This window comes from Anabrus simplex, chromosome 2 (assembly GCF_040414725.1).
Source record: "Anabrus simplex isolate iqAnaSimp1 chromosome 2, ASM4041472v1, whole genome shotgun sequence".
Taxonomy (NCBI): Eukaryota; Metazoa; Arthropoda; class Insecta; order Orthoptera; family Tettigoniidae; genus Anabrus; species Anabrus simplex.
The window spans coordinates 333,434,512-333,456,690 of record NC_090266.1 but is presented as its reverse complement, the minus strand read 5'-3'; the positions used below and the strand labels follow the sequence as shown (position 1 = coordinate 333,456,690).

At 38.3% G+C, this 22,179-nt stretch overlaps 1 protein-coding gene across 4 annotated transcripts in view; it reads right to left on the bottom strand.

Moving 5' to 3' along the window:
* Nucleotides 1-22,179, bottom strand: part of cher (filamin-A) — a 754,003-nt gene that overhangs the window by 399,409 nt on the left and 332,415 nt on the right. For all 4 annotated transcript variants that reach the window (XM_067140703.2, XM_067140704.2, XM_067140705.2 and 1 more), the window contains 2 exons: nt 9,864-10,104; nt 9,563-9,763 (listed from right to left, as the gene is read on the bottom strand). In XM_067140703.2, coding sequence (XP_066996804.1) covers nt 9,563-9,763; nt 9,864-10,104 — 442 coding nt within the window. The remainder of the gene's footprint in view (nt 1-9,562; nt 9,764-9,863; nt 10,105-22,179) is intronic.

The following is a 22,179-nucleotide window of genomic DNA, read 5'->3' as shown; positions in this document are numbered from 1 at the left end:
GTTTTTTCTATTACATACTGCCAAAATTTTAAATAAATTAGTTTTGCAAAGAGTTCTCATTCATCATTTTTTTTTTTTTTTTTACTCTTTATCTTTCCTGCATATTAATTTAAGTTTAGGGTTTTTTTGTTTTCATTTTGAAATATCATCTGGGATCACCCATATTTCGGCCCTGGGATGAACAGCCAGCGCCCAACTTATAGACTGGAAGGGTAGAATAGATACCTCAGTCCCTAACCTTGGCTCATTAACATAATTTTAGATATCCATAGAACTATTTAAAATGATTAAACAATCTAAAACTTGAACTGTGTCTCCTTATGAGACCATATATCCAATAATTTCTTGTATTCTCATTACTTTACAAGTCTATAAAGAAATAAAAATGATAAAATGATATGTCCAAATGTTAGAAACGAACAGTTTTCTTGTCACAACCATTCAATTATTGACTTACAACACTAAGTGTGTCACCTTATAAAAACCATTAAAATTCAAAACAAAACGAAAAACATATAATAAAATCATTAAATGATATTAGTATTTTTATAATTCAATAACAATGTGTTGAACAGTAATTAATAGCAGATCTTTGTCTTGAAGCATCTGCTCAATCTTTCTATGGATCTAAAACAGATATGGCTGCTCGTCAAAAACTCTTGCACAAAAAACGGGACCTTGACCTTAATTGATATGAAATAACTACGCAAGCCAGACAACTATCTTATTCTTATTGGATCAGTTGTAGACTGAAAACAAAAACTTTGTCGCGTGCAATGTCAACTTTACTCTGTTGTCTAAATCAAAACCAATATGACCTTGCTGCTACGCTTCCTGCTGAGTGACTGTTGGAACTTTAAAGACTCCTAACAGACATAATTTTGGTCTTCCCCATTTTCTGTTTGCGTGAGCAAACATTCTCTGCAACGGTAACGATAAAACCCATCACACTGTACAGACTGCCTAGACTTCATGATCGGTATGCTGTACTGTCGACTATGTCAGGCTCTATCGCCGAGTGGTCAGCAACTCATCCTTCGGGACCCCAGGTTTCATTCCTGGTCGGATCAAAAAAATATTATCTTCAAATGTTAATTATGTAGGCTCGTGGACTGGGTGTCCCAACGTTCCTGCAACTCTCACACTACTATCCTCCATGACACTGACACAGTTTCTCATTCATAGCAGACAGTGCCCACCATCGTTGGCAGGGGGTGCCTGCCTTACAAGGGCTCCATCAGGCTAGCAAAAGCTGCATGAAATTAAAAAATAAATAAATTTTAAAAAAATCATTGTTGTTATCGACTATAACACCCAATATAAAACTTCAATAGTCAAAGCACCTATAGCAAACCTCACAGTAAATATAAATCCACAGCCTGTTTCCAGTCATTTGACTGGGTCAGGAATGGAATGAACGAAGCCCCTATCTAATGGCGAGGATAGGAACTGTGCCAGCTGCTGAAGCCTGTTGCACTCTTGTGGGGCAATGATTAATGACTAACCGATGAAATGAAATTATACTGGAGAGCTCATCAAGTCTTTAGGCTTTTTTCAATCATGAAATTACCAACGTTTTGCCCCACTGCTACACTGGGGCGAAACGCTGGTAATGTTTTTAACATTATGCAATCGATGAAATTAAAGTATGACCGAGCTCGATAGCTGCAGTCGCTTAAGTGCGGCCAGTATCCAGTATTCGGGAGATGGTAGGTTCGAACCCCACTGTCGGCAGCCCTGAAAATGGTTTTCCGTGGTTTCCCATTTTCACACCACGAAAATGTTGGGGCTGTACCTTGGTTAAGGCCACAGCCGATTCCTTCCCAATCCTAGCCATTTCCTATCTCATCATCGCCATAAGACCTATCTGTGTCGGTGCGACGTAAAGCAACTAGCAAAAAATTAAATTATGGTTTCCTACTAGGAACCTTATTTTTTGATCCTGGAGAGTTTTGCAGGAATGAAAGATGACAGGGAAAACTGAAGTACCTGTAGAAAAACCTGTCCACCTCCACTTTGTCCAATACAAATCCCACATTGAGTAACCAGGATTTGAACCACGGAACCCAGCGGTGAGAGGCCAGTGCACTGCCGCCTGAGACACGGAGGCTCGCAAATGATACAAGATTTCTGAAGTCATCTCTGTTAAGATTTCTACAATATGCATTTCCAAAGCTATTCTAAAACTGTATTGATATACAATGCAACCTCGGTTATCTGTTCCCAGAATCATCATCTTCTGGATTATTTGTTCAAATTACATGGTCCTCTGAGCATCCTAATTAAATCATGTATTAGAAATCCTACATTAACCACTCCTCAAGGACACAATTTCCTGCATCAACTGTCCAAACATTTTAGTCCTATCAATGCTGAATTCTCAATCAAGCGTTTTTCAAGGAATGGTACTGCATGAAAGGATGAGTACAATATACCTATGAATCTTTGAGTTAATGACCTATCATTTTCGGCAGTAGTCACTGGGTTTTCAGACAAGAACAAAACTTTGTCCTTCCTAACATGAGTCCTAGTACTTCATACCTTGCACGATCATACTTATGGAGTGTTCTGTTCCAGGCTAACAATGAAGGCCTCCACCAGGCTGCACATTGTTATGAGTATTTCATTTAGTTGGCTGTGTTGTTAGCTGACGAAAACTTGCACTTCATGTGGTATTCTTTTAGTTTGCTTATGATAAAATGACGTGAGTTGTAAAGCACGTGAACACCATGCAAGGAAAACTTCTGATTATAGAAGAAGTCAAAAGAAAGCTGAAATTTACCTGCTTCCATGCTGAATACCATAACAGGGAAGTAATTAAGAGATACATGAACAGATACAAAAAATGTGGAGTGTCTGAAAAGAAGAGAAAACCAGAGAAGGAAGCAGTCCTCCTTTCTTGGTATCAGCACGCTTGGGCGTTCAGAATTTTGGAGGCTGGTAACATATTACAGTCTACACATCGCAGAAAGATTTTTCAGCTTTGAATGGATGGATTTCCCAGTTTAAGGAGAGTTGTGGGCTGGTGTATAAGAGGTGCACCGGCAAGTGTGCTGCAGTCGACAGTTGAGGAGTGGAAAAAATAGCTCCCAAAGCAGGTTGAAGGATACAAACTGAGAGACATCTATAATGGGGATAAAACCAGCCTATTTTTCAACTACTCAGAACGCATGTGTGCCAGTTTAATTTAGGCCTTATGTGTGCATGACCAGCGGAAGGTATTACATAGAGAACGGCGATCGTTTGAACTATCCCGCCTAGTGACGAGCTTGAAGAAAAAGTTTGTTTTTTACTTCTACTTATTTAATAAGTCACGTATTAGGCACACTGCTGCCACAGCTAGCCATCAACCTCATCGATAAGCAGAGTACCAGGTTCCAGTTCTTCACAAAGATAAGAAGACTCATTTTTAACTTGGTAGATATGAACTTATGTTCAACTTTCTCCACATCAAATAGGACACATGTAAGGCTGAGGATTATCGCCAATATAATTTTTATGATATAGATGTTGATTCTCATAGGGAATCTGAAATATTTCTTCCGAATGAGTAAATTTATATTAACAATATAAATGGTCCGTTATTGGACATTATAAATTTTCCAGCTAACTCATTCCTGGTTGCCAGCGTTTCGGCCCCATGTGCTAGGCTGGGCTCGTCAGTTGGTACCTAGCACACCTAAAAGACGCATGGCTAGTGCATACCGTGGAGGCCACTGCGTAGGCTAATTGTAGCCACCGGCAGTGCCAATGCACTATGAGAGATTTTGTCTCATTACCAAAAATTGATGCCTGCTTGGCCATCAGATGATATAGATGTTGATTCCCATAGGGAATCTGAAATATTTGTTCCGAATGAGTAAATTTATAATACCAATATAAATAGTCCGTTATTGGTAGGTGTGCCAGCCTAGCATACGGGGGCAAAACTCTGGCAACCAGGAATGAGTTAGCTGGAAAATTTATAATGTCCAATAACGGACCATTTATATTGGTAATATAATTTTTGTTACAACACTACACGTTTAATTAGTCTTCCAGAACTTTCTTATTTCAATGTCGACCAGATCATCATTTTCTTGAATGAATTTACAGTGATGTGGATAATCTTGTGAATGATAGTGGAATTTTTTCCAGATAAATTTGTTAGTTGTTGAGATATGCTAAGATTAAACCATAATAATCATTTCATTAAACGTAACATTTGTTAACTCTTATAACTATTAGAAAGTAAATCCCAAGAGATTTAACTAATTTATTCTCGGATTATTAAATTAATCATGGACAAGAGATAGATGTTAAATCTTCTACAATATCGGAACCCCGTGGTTTGATATAATTTTGTGTCAGCATGATCGCAATATGTTTTTCATCACGAGGATACGGCCAAAATAATAATAATAATAATAATAATAATAATAATAATAATAATAATAATAATAATAATAATATGAAGGAGATCGGAATAATTAATGAAAATATACAAGAACACAAGCCACCCAGGAGGAAACTAAAAGACCACCAGAGTTTTCAAGAAAGGCCAAAGGTGAAGAGGGTAAAGACATGGACGGAGGAAAGAAAAAAGCAACACCGGCAACGCATGAAGGAGCACTGGGCAGAGATCAAAGCCCAGAGAAGACAGCTGAAATAACATGGTCCTTAGTAGGCCGAAATGAACAAAGAAAGAAAGAAATATGAAAGATGAAATAGGGCCAAATGTAAAAGTAATTGAATTAATATTAGAGTTTGTGTCAGATGTCCATTAGAGAATGTTGAATCGCATGGATATTCAAAGTTGTTCTAGAATGATTCCAATGTATGAGGTAATTTACGTCGGCGGAACATAGGAATGTTGACGCATGGAAACTGTGATAAATTGGATATTGCATTAGAGGAATTATGTCCACAACTGAGATGGAAGGATACAATCCAATGCAGTATTATAGAAAGAAACCTGGACTAGGACACAGTGTTGGAGGAGGAGTGGTGGAAAAGACCTAAGAAAGTGGAGAGGAACCATATTTGCCCCTACCCGGCCACAGCTGGATAAACTGAAATTATGATGATGATGATGATGTCATGTTGAGTGTGTTTTTCTTCCTGTAAACCCACTATGTGGATTATGAGCATAGATTAATTTAGGCACTTATTAATTGTCCATAGACGAATGGTTTGATAGCTCTTAATTCGTGTGAACGTGATGTGATTATATTTTAACATGTATTTATCGGGGATATTTCTTCTCCTCAGGTTATTTAAGCCTTCATAAGCCTGGAATAACTTACAACTGAACATTCATCATCATCATCATCATCATCTCCCAACTCCAGTTTCCTGGGTGTGGTGTACAAGCACTCTCCATCTCCTTCTGCCTTCATACATCTTCTGTTCCAGTACATCCTCAGATTTGTGTCCTCTCTCCTCCACATCTGACCTTACAGTCTCTATCCAGCATTTTCTTGGTCTTCCCTGTGGTATTCTTCCTATGAGATTAAGGTCAAAATATTTTCTCTCATTATGTGCCCATACCACTGAAGTCTGCATTTCTTTATGACACTGGTGATAGGAACCTCGACATCAGCTCTTTTACTGTTCACTTCACTTCTGATTTTGTCCTTTCTGGTAGTTTGGTTCATGGTCCTAATGAATCTCATTTCAGTTGCTTGGATTCTGCTGAAGTCTTTGTTTAGTAAGGTACATGTCTCTAAACTGTACATGACGACTGGTACGAAGTAAGTGTGGTACACGATTGTTTTCGCTTTTTGTGGTATTTTGCAGTCTCATATGTATGTTACAGCTTGTTCCTTACCTGTTGATGGTCATTTCCACTGTCTTTGTTTTGCTCATCTTCAGTCCAAAATTTTTTTAATGTATTATTCCATTTGTTAAGTTTCTTCTCAACTTCAGCTTCTGTCTCTCCCAATAAAAGCATGTCAGCAAAAACTACACCATTTGGTTCACTGCCCATTTTCTTGAGCTTTCCATCCCAGCTGTATCTCTTTATTTTATAGATCTCCCTCCTCTGATACCATGTGTTCTCCATGGTTAAGTTGTTTTGCACACAGAAATCAATCAGGTTCTCTTCCTCAGAGTTTCTGTTACCATAGCCATGGGGGCCAATGATGTTTTCACAGCCTAGTCTTTCTTTACCAACTTGGGCATTCAGATCACCCACAATGATGGTGTTCTCCTATGTTATTTGTTACTCAAGTTTGATAAGGAATTGTTCTTTCTCCTCTGTGGTACATCTTGTCTGTAGTGCATATACTTCTAGAAGTGTATCATGTGCAATACCAATACTTAGTCTCATCTGGATGATCCTATCACTCAAATATTTGGCATCTGTCTTGATGTCTATATCTTTATGAAGGTGGAAGCCAACTCCATTTTTGGATTCATTATTGCTCCCACTCCAGTAAAGCACATATACATTTCTCAAGGACTTCTTCCCATATCCTTTCCATTTTGTCTCGCTCAACCCTAATATCTTGAGCTTATGCCTCTCCATAATATCCACAAGTTCTTCACATTTGTTGGTGAGAGTGAGGATACTGAGTGTACCAATTTTCAGTCGCTCCTTCTTGGGAGGGTTTTGCGTTTTCCGGTATCTCCAATGAGCATCAGGCTTTTGGCCATCATAAATTTGGACGGTATGAGAAGAACTGTCATGTCCGGTATTTAATTTATTCTTCCACCCGAGGATTGCTTTAGGTTTGTAAGCAGTATATTCATACTCAACTGTTGACTCGCTAGGCCCACACAGGTAAGGATTTTCTTTCAGGGTTCACTCCCTTAGCCTTTGAAGATCCCTCTTCTCCACAAGGCGGTGGTGTCCGCTTCTAATTATCACCAGGGAGGATGGGTTGCCTCATCTGCCATCTCTGCCTTATATAATTATTAAATTAATGTAGTAATGGTCCACCTTTCAATACTATATTATGCAATATTCTAAATTACATTAATTAATTAGGGACTAGTTTCGGCCAGGGCTGCCCATCTTCAGCCTTAATGTAAAACATCTAATAACTAAACAAATGTACATGCACACAATTGACATAAAACAAATGAAACAAATATATATAAATTGACATTAAAAACTGGGATGAAATTTTGATTAAATATGAAAATAAACTAGGTTAATTTATATACATTTGTTTCATTTGTTTTATGTCAATTGTGTGCATGTACATTTGTTTAGTTACCGGTATTAGATGTTTTACATTAAGGCTGAAGATGGCCAACCCTGGCTGAAACTGGTCCCTAATTAATTAATGTAATTTAGAACATTACATAATATAGTATTGAAAGGTGGACCATTACTACATTAATTTAATATGGTAATTATATTGTCCTTACAATTCAATACGGATCAGAACCATGAAGTTTATAACCTATGATCTCTGCCTTTCCTAAGGTCTCCTTCTCTGCCAAAGATGCCATTAAGGTCTTTGCCCATAACCCTGGGCATGGGTTCCACGTTATACCCCGTGGGGCTGGGTCCCTGTCTGAACTTAGCCATCCTTTCACACCGGCCTATTGATGTGGAGGATGCCCACCCCCACAACATGGATGCGCCAGGCAAGAATTACTCAAGTGGAGAATAGGGAAGGCAACCCTATTTCCTTGAACCGGGTTATTGGTTGCGTATGATGCCACAACCAACTTTCATAAAAGTGACTTTCTGACACGTCAGTCATGACTTGTTAATGTTATGAGAAGTGAAATGATTATAAATTAATTATAGCTTCTTTTTTTTTTACCGCTAGTTATCAGCTGAATTAGTCCGAGGCCTTTACATATTAATAAGTTCGAATAACTTCATTTTTGCTAAACTGAGTGAAAAATACGCGGAGATTTTATATTCGTAGTTTTCCTTTAGAATTACTTTCATGTCTGGTAGTTGGATAGTGTGGTGGTAATTTAGTTGGGATTGTCTCCATATGATTACCATTTTGTTTCAGTATTTGACTTGTGGATTTAGTTGATTTCTGAGTATTCGTTATCTTTAATTTATATCAGGTTAACAATGCTGTCAAGTCCATTTGTTTAAGATAAGTGAAGCATAGCGGAGATTAAATTTTGTTTATTTAATTAATCCATTTCAATGGACATGCTAAATTCAAGTCTCTCCTATGAGTCGAACTATTTACGTGCGGGTTATACTTTGTAGTGAACACAATTTTCACTAAATCATGTAATCTTATTTTCTTATTTTAAATTAAGGCCATTCTAATCACTTAAATTTTATTTTCTTCATATTCCAGAGTATTTGGGAACAGGCCAAAGTTTGATTCGAATCACTGAACAAGACTTTTCCCAGAATTGTCTGTAAATTCTAAAGTTTTGAAAGGAATCAGAGAACTGAATTTTCTTTGAAATTTGTGAGGATAGCTAGGGAACCATATTTGATGTACCATCCCATTTGTCTGAATGATCACGTAATGATCATATGTCGTTATCATCGGTTTAGTGTTTTTTTTTTTTTTATCTGGCCTATTCTAAATAAATATGTTATGAAAGGTATTTTTCTATATTTGTTACCTTTCATAAGTGCCACTTCCTTATATCCTCTATGTTTGTTTCATGTGGTTTGACAATACATAAGATGTACCTCAGAATAGATCTAGGACCGAACACTACTTGAGATATCTCGTGTATCGTCAATTTTGAGCTAGCGTATGTGTTGTCGTGCTTTTATGTACATGTGATGAGCACATGCTAGCACTTAAAGGAGAGACGTATCATGAAGGAAAAAGTGCAAAGAATCGCATGACTTCTGTTGTGCTGTAACAATGATGGGTCGTCATAGGCAAAGCACTGAAATGAAAATGCTTTAAGAGTGTCAGGAAGTTACCAGTACAGTACTTTATGGCGACTTCATGGGCTGGACGCTTCTATGGGTGCTGAAGCGAGAAAGATAAGTTTTATTTCTAGATAACTGTGCCACGCACCCACAGGAACTTTCTTTAGTGTCTTCCAGTCTCTGGATGTGGAGGCGTTTAAGTGTTTCAATGGGTACTACTGCAAGCAGCAGGTGCAAAGTGCTGTGTGCATGTTGGATGCCAGGAATCCCCTTTGTTGAGTCAGCACTTTCCAAATTTTGCCTGCCACAGTTCAACACAGTTTCCATGTGTGTTATGTAGCTTTGGTGAAAGCAGAGAGACAAATGAATCCAACACCATCAGCAAAAAACCTGTTATCAGTGAAGACTGAGAGAAGCTTGCACCAACGGATGTTGCTTCAACACGTAAATGACAAGGGTTATGAATTTCATGTTGTTGGTCCGTATTGAACTGAGAATAACATATGAATTATAACACAGTAGAGGTTTCCACCTATTCAATACTAAGATGTATTTACAATATTTAAATTACATGGGACTAGTTTCAACCCTCCTCGGGGTCATCATCAGCCATATTAAAGCATACACAATTTATGGCGAAATCCTAAAACATGTTATTTAACGGTAAGAATCTCACCTCCTTTGAATTATAGACTGAGTCAACAGTGAGCTTGTCACGTGTGGTATAATCTAAGAAGTCATACCTTACAAAATGCTTACCTGGAGAAACTCTTACCCCAAAGGGGCTATTTGGAATAGGCTGACCAGCAAAGAAAACATTGACAGAATGTAAACCAACAACTGGAGACAGGTATTCACACCTCCAGATGTCTGGAGAGATTGACCGCATTTTTACAGGTACAGTATTTTTGTTGCCAGAAGGATCCAAGATTATCACCTCAGGACTACCTCGGCCAGCATCTGAAATTAACATTTACAAATGCAATCAAAATTTTCCTATTATTGTCACCCATACAAAGAAACAAATTAAAATATACTTTCAGATGTAGAATTTACAGACCTTTAGTACATATGTCAAAATATGTCTGTCTATTTATCATGACACCATCAGGTTGCAGTCCAGGTCCAGATGCAGTCACCTTGCTAGGATCACCAGCATGTCCCTCTACAAGAACTGAATATGGTGATTTCGGAATCTCCCTTCCAGCAAATTTCACTGAAACCTTGTGAGTTCCTTCAAGACGTGGAACGTACGAGACACTGTACGTCAGATTGCGGTCCTTGTTGAAACGAATAGTTACCTGGCAAAAATGAAGGAAGGACTGTAGTGTATTACAAATAAATTATCAGTGAAGCAAAAATGTGTATTAACAAACTACACAGTATAAAAATTAATAAATATGAAGAAATCATACAAGATTAAAAGTTACGAGTTTCATTATGGTCCGTATTGACAACTGATCACTATCATAGGGTAGAGAAGAGTCCACCTATTCAATACCATAAGCTCGTATATTGTCTTATAAAACTGGGACTAGTTTCAACCCCATATATATATTTGGTCATCTTCAGCCACGCTAAAATTGGAAGTCATTTGCACACATATAACCAATAATAAATTACACACTTTGGTATGCCACAATTTACAGCTTTAATTTAAAACATTGATGAAGTCCGAACAACACATCCAAACTTGAAACTAAATGAAACAACAAAACTGCTGAGGTTGATGTTGAACTATGACATCACTCTTACAGCAGCTAAATGTTCCTGACTTTATCTGGGAGTTGGCATCCCTATCTGCATAGACGAGCAACTTTATTTATAATTTACGTATGTTTGTTCAATGTAATATGGGTAATGACTTATGTAGCTTGAAGTGGAACATTCGTACATTGAATAGGTATTCCTTTTTGTCAGATGTAGTGATCTATTGTTTGAGTTGGTTTGAAGACCTACAAAGTCACAAGTACAATTCCTGTTAAACCATAACTCCAACTAAGCAATAACTCACGCTGTATTGAACCGACATGCTGTCAGCAGTCAACTGTTTTTTAAGGTTGCAATCTCCACGTGGCTTGTGCTTAGTGATAGGCATTTGTTTAAAATGGCAGTTTGTTGATGTGTGTACTTTCTTTGTGACAGCAGTTGATTAGGTTATGTGTATGTTTATGTGAAATTAAGGTGAAATAAATAAGTGTACCAACTGACAGCATTTTGGGTGGATACTTCGACTTGAAGTAAATTACTGAGAAAAGATGGGACGCTAGAAGATCAAGATAAATATATATAGCTATACGAGACACGCCCTTATGTTATTCGTAAGTTGCGTGCATCTGATACGGACACCAACACCAGATTGACTGTTGAGAGGGAACAGGATTATAGCTTACGATGGCAGGCTTTTTTTTTTTTTTTTTCAATTTTGCTTTACGTTGCACCGACACAGATAGGTCTTATGGCGACGATAGGATAGGTAAGGCCTAGGAATGGGAAGGAAGCGGCCGTGAGCCCAGCATTTGCCTGGCGTGAAAATGGGAAACCACGGAAAACCATCTTCAGAGCTGCCGACAGTGGGATTCGAACCCACTATCTCCCGGATGCAAGCTCACAGCTGTGCGTTCCTAACCGCATGGCCAACTCGCCCAGTGGCAGGGGTTAGAGGAGGGATGTGTGAGGAGGGGCGGGTTGGGAGCTGCTAGGTAGGTTTGAACTGATTGGTGGACGTAACATGTCTTTTTCCGTTTATACAGTACTTTGTATATACAGGAATGATTATATCAAATAGAGTATTAGATTTTTCATTAATTTCATAATTATTATGGTTCGAGTTATAGTACTGTTTTAAATGAATGTAACAGTTCTCCAATATGTTGAGCATGGTGCCCTTCTCATCCACTTTCAATATACTTAGATCTTGGTCAATTGATGTAAAATTATGTTTTAAGTCTGTCATGTGTTGTGCCATGGCTGAGAAACGATTATATCTTGAAGCATTGACATGTTCCATATATCTTATTGAAAATTTACGTCCTGTTTGTCCTATGTATGTACTTTCACAGCTATTGCACTGCAGTTTACCATCCACTATGCTTCAGGACAGGAAAGAATTGCAGGACGAAAGTAGCATCTTGGAAAGTTCTGCAGATACATTTGAAAAGCATTACTCACCTGCTGCAGAGTGCAGTCTGTCCACTTCCTCAGTGTATGATATGTAGGACTGACCTTGACTGTGATCTCTCCTGTAGAGGTATCTTAAACTCTTGCATATTTGGATTCCTCCAATTCATTTGGTCTGGATGACATACCCACAATTATTTTGAAAGAATGTGCACCTGAGCTAGGTAGACTACTTAGCATCATAATGCCATTCTTGTCAGGGTATTTTCCGTATAAGTGGAAGAAAGGTTAAGTCATACCAGTGTTCAGGAAAAGTGTTCGGTAATGATAGGCCTGTTGAATTATTGTCACCAATTTCAAAGGTGGCAGAGAAGATTGTGTACAACAGAGTGTACAGTTGAGTTTCACAACATATTAATGTAGCACAGCATGGTTTTGTACAGAAACACTCTGCCGTGTCCAATATTTATTTATTTATTTATTTATTTATTTATTTATTTATTTATTTATTAGATACAGCCTATGGAGGGTCATTTTACAACAACAACAACAACAACAATAATAAAAATAATTTTAAATAATTATAAAGATAACAAAGGTATAAACAACAATATTAAGTAACAACAATAAATTAACAATTTTAACAGTAACAATGTAACAACAATGACAACGATAACTGCCAAGTGTAGGTTACAGAAATTAGGAACAAGACAGGTCGAGGGTTGGAGGGACGAAAAAAAACAGGAACCTGGAGAGGACTTCAAAGGAATCTTTTAATTTTTTGTTTGAAGGATGCGAAAGGTGTGAATATGTCGATATTGGGTAGTGAGTTACCAAGAGTAGGGAGACTGTGGAAGATAGAACATTGTTGTAAGGTTAGGCGTGGATGGGACACATGACGAGTGCGCCAGTTGCGTGTAGGGTGGGGAGGAACGTGTATAGAGAAGTACACCGGAAGAGTATTGCATTTGGTGTAGCCATTGATTATTTTGTGAAGGTAACATAGATTGGAGAACCGTAAACGGCTTCTCAGGTCAAGTATACCCAGGTAATTCATAATGTCAGATTTAGTTTTGTTCTTAAAAACAAGACTGTCAGTCTTAACAATGAAAGTGAAAAAGTTAAAAATACTATTTAGTTGAGATATGTTAGTGATAGCAGATAAGGACCAAATGGAGGAACAAAAGTCAATAATGGGGAGAACATACGAGAGAAAGTATAATTTTAAGGCGATAATATCATTAATTTCAGTGAACCTAAAAAGAATGCCAAGGGTATGCGTAGCACAGGATTTTATAGACTGAATATGAGCGGAGAAGGTTAGTTTACAGTCTATTATAACACCTAGGTCTCTTACCTGAGAAGCCGATTGCAATGTATTTCCCTGGATGGTACATGCAGTGTTTGTTCCTTGCTTTAGCAATGAAAAAGAGATTGTATTGCACTTCTTAACATTGGGAGAAAGATGCCACTTCTTAAACCAGTCACCACACGCATTGATAATAGTCTGTAATTCATCACAGTCATCAGGCGTAGACACTTCTCTTAGGATTTTCAGGTCGTCGGCGTTCAAGAGGAGGGAACACTGACATTTCAGAATCTCTTCATAGGAGGAAAAGCCTTCAATTCAGTTCAACATGATGTTCTGCTCATTAAATTGTCAGCATATGGGATAGGAGGAAGTGTTCTGGAGTGGATTGGAAGCTACCTCACTAACAGGGTTTGCCCAGTAAAATCTGATAGTATTATGTCAAAGCTATATCACCCTACTTCCAGTGTTCTCCAAGGCTCTGTACTGAGTCCTCTTTTTTGTCATACTCATAAATTATATAACAACACTTATACAACGTAGTAATTGCCTTTTCTATGCTGAGGAGCTGAAGATCTTTAGGGTGGCTACAGTGAGACTTAAACCACTTAAGTATCTGGTGTCGAAAGTGGCTACTTGGTGTGAATATTTTCAAATACAATGCAATTATTTTTTCACATAAGTTGGAACCAACAAATTATCCTTACCATCTATGCAATTTTAAAATGGCTCATGTGAACGAAATTAATGATCTTGGTGTGACATTTTCAAGCTGTTACGGTCTTTCTCACAATATATTTAGACAAGATTTCTAGGGGAGGGTCTACATTACTTGGCTTACTGAAGAGAAACCATGTCAAATTTGTTTCTCCTAGGACTTTAAACTTTCTTTTGCACTCTAATCAGACAATCGCTAGAATATTGTTGCAAGGTGTGGCTACTTTCTCGTGCTGCAGATGTGCCAATGCCATCTTTATAAGTGTCTGACAAATAGAGTGGATTGCTCAACACTGTTAGGTTTGATTCCATTACATGTTCCTCACTGCAATACTAGGCAAAGGTATATTTTCCATCTGCCTAAAACAAGAACTGTGGCTCTGGCAAACTCATGACTGCTGAAGGCTCTAAAATCATTGAATGAAGTAGGTGAATTGTTGGGCATTTTTTTACTCAAAGACCTCTAAAATTAGACATGCCTTATCTACCTCAAGAACATACTGTCCTCTATATAAAAATGTAAATATGTGTACACAGTTCTGCCATAAGTTCTATCAGTACTTTCAATGCATGTAAACCACGCAAACCCATTACTGTACATATATTCTGAAAAAACACTAAAATGCTACAAAATGAACATACTCTTATTCGCAATGAATACCATGTGCAGCAACACAGCGGCAAAGACATTGAGGCCACTCGCCAATAGCTGCACGAATTGTGTCGAGTGGAATCCTTTTGACAGCTTATGTGACTGATTTTTTAACATCCCAATAATGCGATGCTGTTTTTGACATGCTATCAGCTCAAGCTTCTGCCACAGAGGAAAATCCACGATTTCCCTTCATACAGCTTTTCAAACATTGTCTGGTAGACAGCTGCAGAAGTCGTTACTCCACCTTCGGAAAAATGCACTTCCGATGCTCCCCGCTAGGAAACCGCCCAACATACCATTACAGAAGAAGGGTGATGTCCATGCTACACACACGGAACATTTTCTCTTGCTTCCTTGGAGGACCGTGCGTACACACGATAGTTTTGCTAGTTAAATAACTCTTCTGGAATGAATATGTTTTCATCTATGAATAGGATGTCGCGATACTGGCTCTCCCCATACATCATTAAGGTTAAAAAAGCCTGGGATTGAACCCAGCATCTCTCCTTTAATTTTTAAGTTAGTAAATGCACAAACACTTAAATCATCCTTCAAAATACATGTCATAGTTCATGAAGATATATTCATTTCACAAGATGAAATTATTTGTTTACGCAAAGGATTGCATCGAATCCTTGTACAAACAGCAGTCACAACTTCTTTTCTGTGTACACACCTAGGACGGCCCGATGTGATGCGGTCAACAGTTATACCCATTTGTTACACTGTGGTATTGTCTGAAACACAAATATTTCATTGATACCGAGAGGTTTCAGCATAGAAAAAATTTCCTTAGCTTGCTTTCCGCAACAAAATAACACGAATACTACAATACAATTCATATACATTCCCTACTCCATCTTTCACTGCTGCCTGCTGTTGGCACACTGCAAACCAGTTGCTGGTGGAGTCATAAAGGTGACATTGTGGACGATGACATACAGCACTGCCACGCTTCTTCATTCACAATTACCATACTACAGCGCATTTAGATTTTACCGACAGAACTTATGGTAGTACTGTGTATATGAATGTCTAGTGTTTGTTTAAACATCGTCAGCAACAGCTGACTGGAATAGTAAGTGGTCCTGAGAGTCGGGATACCAGTTGCTATGGAATGGGAGTGGGCATTTCGGACATATTCTGAGTCATTGCTCTCCTTGTGCTCAGGCGACTAGGACTATACAATCCACCGGTGGTCCATAACCCGTTAGGGCAGAGATCCTCACTTCGACTATGTGTAAGTAGTATTATTTATAAGTTTCATATTCCATATTGATTGGATTCAATGTAATAGACATGAAAAATGCTCCACTGATCAATACATTTATTGTGAATGAATTATTGCACTAGTACCGGTTTCGGCCTGTCTTGGCCATCATCAGCTAGCACACAAATTTACAGTCATTAGACAAAATTACAAACATGTTACGTAAGAGCATCCGGATGTCTAATGAAAAATGGAAGTAAAATATGTTGCAGTATGTTGTGTTAAAATATCTCTGATTAAAAGTGGTGATGGTTAGAATAAACTAAAACCTATTGATTGAGCATGGACATGAGTACATAAACACATTAAAATATATGCCACATCATAAGACACTAAAAAATATAGCACATTAAACACATTAAAACATGGTATATTTTAAAAAGTCTATTAAAATTTGAGTTCATGTTGCGTTGCATTCATTCTTCAATCCTCTTGTAGTTCTTGTGTTGATTAAGTTGTATTAGGTGAATATCGAGAATGTTCTATGGCTGATATACTTTGTATTGGTATGTTATAAGAACTCTTGTCATTAAAATTTGAAAATTGAGTACTGTGCAATTCAACTGTTGATGTAGTCAGGTAAGATTTATATATACAGCAAGATAAGGTTTAATTTTATAGCAGTTGGTGGTGACCCTTCTCTCGTCTATGCATGTTATATGGTTGTTATCTGTAAAGAAAAGTTAATATGAGTATAGTGTATGTATGAAGGAATGCCTGGATGTATGTGTGAAATGAAAGGAGTACTTACTGTTGTTGCTGTGGAGGTTGTGTACCGATATGTTTGGAGATTTGTTGTGTTCTGCCACGAGTACGTCTGGGGCTCATGTTAGCTGTGTGGAGGGATGTTGGTGAAGGGGATGGAGGAGTGGCTATTGTGAAGGTAGGGGCGGGGTTAGGTTTGTGATTCGTCGGTTTGTTATGACGTGTGTTTACTACTTTGAGATGGTCATTTTTTATTGCAGGAATGACTTTGTCAAAGATGATACTGGTTTTCTCTGTAATGTCGTTAATGTTATGATTGGGGTTAGCGTATTGATCCATCATACTTCATTCCTTCATACATTCCTGCAATAAAAAATGACTATCTCAAATTAGTAAACACATGTCATAACAAACCGACGAATCACAAACCTAACCCCGCCCCTACCTTCACAATAGCGACTCCTCCATCCCCTCCACCAACATCCCTCCACACAGCTAACATGAGCCCCAGACGTACTCGTAGCAGAACACAACAAATCTCCAAACACATCGGTACACAACCTCCACAGCAACAACAGTAAGTACTCCTTTCATTTCACACATATATCCAGGCATTCCTTCATACATACGCTATACTCATTAACTTTTCTTTACAGATAACAACCATATAACATGCATAGACGAGAGAAGCGTCACCACCAACTGCTATAAAATTAAACCCTATCTTGCTGTATATATAAATCTTACCTGACTACATCAACAGTTGAATTGCACAGTACTCAATTTTCAAATTTTAATGACAAGAGTTCTTATAACATACCAATACAAAGTATATCAGCCATAGAACATTCTCGATATTCACCTAATACAACTTAATCAACACAAGAACTACAAGAGGATTGAAGAATGAATGCAACGCAACATGAACTCAAATTTTAATAGACATTTTTAAAATATACCATGTTTTAATGTGTTTAATGTGCTATATTTTTTAGTGTCTTAAGATGTGGCATATATTTTAATGTGTTTATGTACTCATGTCCATGCTCAATCAATAGGTTTTAGTTTATTCTAACCATCACCACTTTTAATCAGAGATATTTTAACGCAACATACTGCAACATATTTTACTTCCATTTTTCATTAGACATCCGGATGCTCTTACGTAACATGTTTGTAATTTTGTCTAATGACTGTAAATTTGTGTGCTAGCTGATGATGGCCAAGACAGGCCGAAACCGGTACTAGTGCAATAATTCATTCACAATAAATATATTGATCGGTGGAACATTTTTCTTGTCTATTACATATGTGTAAGTAGGGTAACATCCCGCTTCATGAATTTACCAAGCTGCTCAGAACAATTTAAGCAAGCCTTGGACCTATGGGAGTAATGGAGTCCCACTTCCATTTGACACGCAAGGGACTCCTTGGAAACAACTTGGCAAACTAAATGGAATTCGATGGGGAGCTATTAATATTAATGAGGCTTATGGAAAGAAGAAAGTAGAACTGGCTGAGTCAGCAAAGAGGATGCATTTGGATGTGCTAGGAGTAAGTGATATTCGGGTAAGGGGAGATAATGAGGAAGAGATAGGAGGTTATAAAGTGTACTTGAAGGGTGTTAGAAAGGGAAGGACAGAGTATGGGGTAGGACTGTATCAGGAATACTATTGCACGCAACATAGTTTCTGTTAGGCACGTAAATGAGCAAATGATGTGGGTAGATTTGTCAGTTGGAGGAATTATGACGAGAACCGTCTCAGTGTATTCACTATGTGAGTGTGCAGATTAGGATAAAGTTGACAAGTTTTATGAAGCATTGAGTGACATCGTTGTCAGGGTCAACAGCAAGGATAGAATAGTGCTAATGGGCAATTTCAATGCGAGAGTTGGAAATAGAACTGAAGGATACAAAAGGGTGATTGGTAAATGAGGGGAAGATATGGAAGCTAATGGGAATGGGAAGCGTTTGCTGGACTTCTGTGCTAGTATGGGATTAGCAGTTACGAATACATTCTTCAAGCAAAAGGCTATTCACCACTATACATGGGAGGCTAGAGGTACCAGATCCATAATAGGCTATATCTTAACCGACTTTGAATTCAGGAAATCTGTTTTGTTTTTGTTTTTTCTAGTGGCTTTACGTCGCACCGACACAGATAGGTCTTATGGCGACGAGAGGATAGGAAAGGCCTAGGAGTGGGAAGGAAGCGGCCATGGCCTTAAGTAAGGTACAGCCCCAGCATTTGCCTGGTGTGAAAATGGGAAACCATGGAAAACCATCTTCAGGGCTGCCGATAGTGGGATTCGAACCTACTATCTCCCGGATGCAAGCTCACAGCCGCGAGCCTCTACGCGCACGGCCAACTCGCCCGGTGGAAATCTGTTAGGAATGTACGAGTTTTCCGGGGATTTTTAGATAATACAGACCACTATCTGATCTGTAGTGAATTAAGTATCTCTAGGCCTTGGATAGAGCAAGTGAAATCTGTCTGCAAACGAATAAGGGTAGAAAATCTCCTGGACGGGGAAATTAGACAGAAGTACATGGATAGGATTAGTGAGAAGTTTCGAACACTAGACAGTAAGCAGGTTCAGGATATAGAAAGAGAATGGGTGGCATTCAGGGATGCTGTAGTAAAAACAGCAAGGGAATGCCTAGGAACAACTGTGTGTAAAAATGGGAAAAGGCGAACATCTTGGTGGAATGATGAAGTGAGAGTAGCTTGTAAACATAAAAAGAAGGCTTATCAGAAATGGCTCCAAACAAGGGCTGAGGCAGACAGGGATTTGTACGTAGATGAAAGAAACAGGGCGAAACAAATAGTTGTTGAATCCAAAAACAAGCCATGGGAAGATTTTGGTAATAACCTGAAAAGGCTGGGTCAAGCAGTAGGGAAACCTTTCTGGACAGTAATAAAGAATCTTAGGAAGGGAGGGCAAAAGGAAATGAACAGTGTTTTGAGTAATTCAGGTGAACTCATAATAGATCCCAGGGATCACTAGAGAGGTGGAGGAAATATTTTTAACATCTTCTCAACGTAAAGGGAAATCTTCCTGGTGGTGTTGTGAACAGTCAAGCTCGTGGGGAGGACAAAAATGATGTTCGTGAAATTACATTTGAGGAAGTGGGAAGGATGGTAAATAAACTCCATTGTCTGAAAGCAGTAGGAATATATGAAATTAGACCTGAAATGGTGAAGTATAGTGGGAAGGCAGGGATGAAATGGCTTCATAGAGTACTAAGATTAGCATGCAGTGTTGGTAAGGTACCTTCAGATTGGACAAAAGCAGTAATTGCACCTATCTATAAGCAAGGGAACAGGAAGGATTACAACAACTATCGAGGTATCTCATTGATTAGTATACCAGGCAAAGTATTCACTGGCATCTTGGAAGGGAGGGTGCGATCAGTCGTTGAGAGGAAGTTGGATGAAAACCAGTGTGGTTTCAGACCACAGAGAGGATATCAGGATCAGATTTTCAGTATGCTCCAGGTAATTGAAAAATGCTATGAGAGGAATAGGCAGTTGTGTTTATGTTTCGTAGATGTAGAGAAAGCATATGATAGGGTACCGAGGGAAAAGATGTTCGCCATACTGGGGGACTATGGAATTAAAGGTAGATTATTACAATCAATCAAAGGCATTTGTGTTGACAATTGGGCTGCGGTGAGAATTGATGGTAGAATGAGTTCTTGGTTCAGGATACTTATAGAGGTTAGACAAGGCTGAAATCTTTCAAATTTGCTGTTCGTAGTTTACATGGATCATCTGCTGAGAGGTATAAAATGGGAAGGAAGGATTCAGTTAGGTGGAAATTTAGTAAGCAGTCTGGCCTATGCTGACGACTTGGTCTTAATGGCAGATTGTGCCGAAAGCCTGCAGTCTAATATCTTAGAACTTGAAAATATGTGAAATGAGTATGGTATGAAAATTAGCCTTTCGAAGACTAAATTGATTTCAGCAGAGAGCCTCCGTGGCTCAGACGGCAGCGCGTCGGCCTCTCACCGCTGGATACCGTGGTTCAAATCCCAGTCACTCCATGTGAGATTTGTGCTGGACAAAGCGGAGGCAGGACAGGTTTTTCTCCGGGTACTCCAGTTTTCCCTGTCATCCTTCATTCCTGCAACACTCTCCATTATCATTTCATTGCATCTATCAGTCATTAATAATCGCCTTGGGAGTGGCGACCCCATTGTAATACTAGCCTATGTTTCATTCATTACATTCCTGATCCGGTCTAAGACTGGAAAACAGGTTGTAGGTTTTCATTTTTCATTTTCAGGTAAGAAACTCAATAAAATTGAATGTCAGATTGGTGATACAAAGCTAGAACAGGTCAATAATTTCAAGTATTTAGGTTGTGTGTTCTCCCAGGATGGTAATATAGTAAGGGGGATTGAATCAAGGTGTAGTAACGCTAATGCAGTGAGCTCGCAGTTGCGATCAACAGTATTCTGTAAGAAGGAAGTCAACTATATTTGCATCGGTCTGTTTACAGACCAACTTTGCTTTACGGGAGCGAAAGCTGAGTGGACTCAGGATTCATTAGTTAGAATTAACAGACATGAAAGTAGCGAGAATGATTGCTGGTACAAACAGGTGGGAACAATGGCAGGAGGGTACTTGGAATGAGGAGATAAAGGCTACTTTAGGAATGAACTCGACGGATGAAGCCGCGCTCATAAACCAGCTTCGGTGGTGGGTCATGTGAGGCGAATGCAGGCGGATAGGTTACCTAGGAGAATAATGGACTCTGCTATGGAGGGTAAGAGAAGTAGAGGTAGACCAAGACAACGATGGTTAGACTCGGTTTCTAATGATTTAAAGATAAGAGGTATAGAACTAAAGGAGGCTACAGCACTAGTTCCAAATAGAGGATTGCGGCGACGTTTAGTAAACTCTCAGAGGCTTGCAGACTGAATGCTGAAAGGCATTACAATTTATTCATTCATTCATTCATTGTGTATTTGTTTTGTAAAGCGTTTAATTGAATTACTGTATCTGTAATTGGGAACATATCCTGTTGATGATAAATCTATATCTATATCTATATCTATCTATCTATCTATCTATCACACAAACCTACAAATCACACAATCAGATTCAGAATGCTTCAATATGAACTGAAATTTCCACTTTGTGGCGAGAGTGATATTACATAATATTCTTTATTGAATCTTAATATAACCAAGCAGGTGGGATATATGTAAAGCTTTTGAAGAATTTTTAGCCTCAGCTTCTAAAAGCAAAAAAACAATAAAACACACATTCGTTCAACAATAATTACTTTTCAATGTTCTAAAAACTGAAATTAATTTGCAACATATTAAAAAAAGACTCAATGCTCTCAAAGAAGAGTTTTTTTAAATATAGATAAGAACTAAATTTATCCATTTTTAGGAAGCCGAGTATACTCTAGAGTTTAAAACCTTTAGGACACAACTCTACTAGCAGGACAAATTCCATAACTTTTCATTTGTGATGGTGGAAATAATGTGCAATGGAATCTTCAACTTAATTTCATCGGTCTTAAAAGCTCAGTTGGTTAAGGTTATCCAGACATCAGTTCGCCTCCACAAATATACCAGGTGA